This window comes from Myotis brandtii, unplaced genomic scaffold (assembly GCF_000412655.1).
Source record: "Myotis brandtii unplaced genomic scaffold, ASM41265v1 scaffold6, whole genome shotgun sequence".
NCBI classification, from domain to species: Eukaryota; Metazoa; Chordata; class Mammalia; order Chiroptera; family Vespertilionidae; genus Myotis; species Myotis brandtii.
This window is the reverse complement of record NW_005370271.1, coordinates 1,460,535-1,462,488: the sequence shown is the minus strand read 5'-3', so window position 1 is coordinate 1,462,488 and position 1,954 is coordinate 1,460,535. Positions and strand designations below refer to the sequence as shown.

At 57.1% G+C, this 1,954-nt stretch overlaps 1 protein-coding gene across 1 annotated transcript in view; it reads right to left on the bottom strand.

Annotated features, from left to right (window-relative positions):
• RPL26L1 (ribosomal protein L26-like 1) overlaps positions 1 to 1,684 on the bottom strand; it is a 4,061-nt gene extending 2,377 nt beyond the window's left edge. Inside the window, 2 exon segments of the mRNA XM_005879371.2 lie at positions 864 to 1,040; positions 1,622 to 1,684. Coding sequence (XP_005879433.1) covers positions 864 to 1,031 — 168 coding nt within the window. The 5' untranslated portion in view covers positions 1,032 to 1,040; positions 1,622 to 1,684.
• Positions 1,685 to 1,954: the final 270 nt, after the last annotated feature.

The window sequence follows — 1,954 nt, the reverse complement described above, 5'->3', positions numbered from 1 at the left end:
AAGAAACTAATATAATACTTTCAAAAATAAATAATTTAAATTAAAAAAAAAAAAGAACTGGAGAATCTCAATACTCCAGGTTGTCTACCAAGGCGAGGCTCAGGCTGGAAAGAGAACAGCCTTGCTTCACTGAAAGCCCGCCGCACTCGGTAAGACCAGAGACTCTCCCATGGAGGTCTGGGAAGAAGTCCCGATGAACACGATCAAGACTGAAGGTGCTGATAATGCCAGTCCGAAGGGACAGCTGGGTAAAGAGAAGCAGACCAACGCTTCACCCAGTGAGGTGGGCATGACTGAAAAGGTGAGCAAGAGGTGAGGTTGGCACCCAGAGTCTGGCTGGGCAACTGGATGGATGATGGCTATGCCCTTCTTCCCCAGAGGCACGGAGCATGGGGGAGGAGGCAGATTTTAGGAGAAAACATGCTGAATAGTTGGCACCTGGAGACATACACTCTAGGGAAAAATTCTATTAGCAGCAAGAGGGCCGACTGGGTCCGCAACGAAGGCCTGGGAGTGATCTCCTGCAGAGCCTGGTGCAAAAGCCACCCTGAGCAACGCCTGGCAAACTAGCAGCCAGGGGCTAATCAAAAAACAGCTTGCTTGGCCGACACACTCTTTTAAAAAATAAATTCTTAATAGAGAATTGAACCTGAATGCTGTTCATTAGGCGGGGCGGGTGCTCTCCGGTGGCTCTGGGCCCCCATCTCCGGACTAACACCTCCGCGGGGTCCCAGCATTTGCCGGGGTGCCGAGGGCAAGCGAAGGCTCTGCCTCCCTCACGTCCAAGCACACAGGGCGCGTTCAGGCCAGGGCGGCACCGGGGTGCGACGCATCTGGGTCCCGAGAGCCCGAGGGGGCCGAACCTGGACCTCGTCGTCCTTGCGGATGGGCATGGAGCGGACGCTGTACTTCTGCCGCAGCTCCTTGGAGAGCGGGGAGGACATGATCTTGCGGCGCACGTGCGAGGGGGCGTTGAAGTGGCGTTTGCGGTTTTTGCTGCGGTCCGAGGTCACGAAGGGGTTGAACTTCATGGTGACCGTCTGCAAAGAGCGCGGCGGAGGGATGGAAGCGGCGTCCAGGGGGGTACCAGGCGGGGCCTGCTCGCCACCGGGCACTCCTCCCCATGCCCGCGCAAGTGCTCCACAAGGGGGGGCCTCGGAAGGCGGCAACTGGTGGGGGAGAGCGGGACGTGTGCTGGTTTGGGTGTTAAAACCGAGCAGGGGCGTTGCCAGGCTGCGTGGCTCAGGGGTTGAGCATCGGCCTGTGATCCAAGAGGTCACAGTTCGATGCTCGATCCCCAGTGGGGGGCGTGCAGGAGGCAGCCGATCCGTGAGTCTCATCATGGATGTTTCCATTTCTCTCTCCCTCTCCCTTCCTCTCTGAAATCAATCAAAACATATTGTTTAAAAACTGAGCGGGGCGTGGTGGGTGGGGCGTGCAAGCCTGATGGGAGGGGTCGTGGGGAGAGGAGGCACTGGCGCCGGAGCGGGGAGGGGAGGGACAGGAAGGAATGCGCAGCTGGGGTCCCGCAGAGGGATCTTGGGGGGGCGGGCAGTCCCGGGGTCCTAAGGGGCTGACGGCTTCACAGTCCGAGAGAAAACTCCAGCCTCTATTCACCTACCTGGCGCCGGAAGTGCTCCGAGGGTGCGCTCGCCGGGCCGGAAGTGAGGCTTCCCGGCCGCGCAAGCGCAGAAAAAAAAACAACACGGCCCCATTCCCTCGAAATGAAGCTGAATGGCGCCCCATGCGGACTGGGGTGGAACCGCAGTACCTCGTTTCCAGGGACCCCCGGATGGGTAAGCGGCCCTGCAGGGAACCGCGAAGGATGGCACCTCTGGGGAGAAGGGGCCTATTTTTGTAGGACCTGCAATGTACGCTTATTTATTTTTTATTTTTTTTATTATTATTTTTTAATTAAATCTTTATTGTTCAGATTACATTTGTTCCTCTTTTT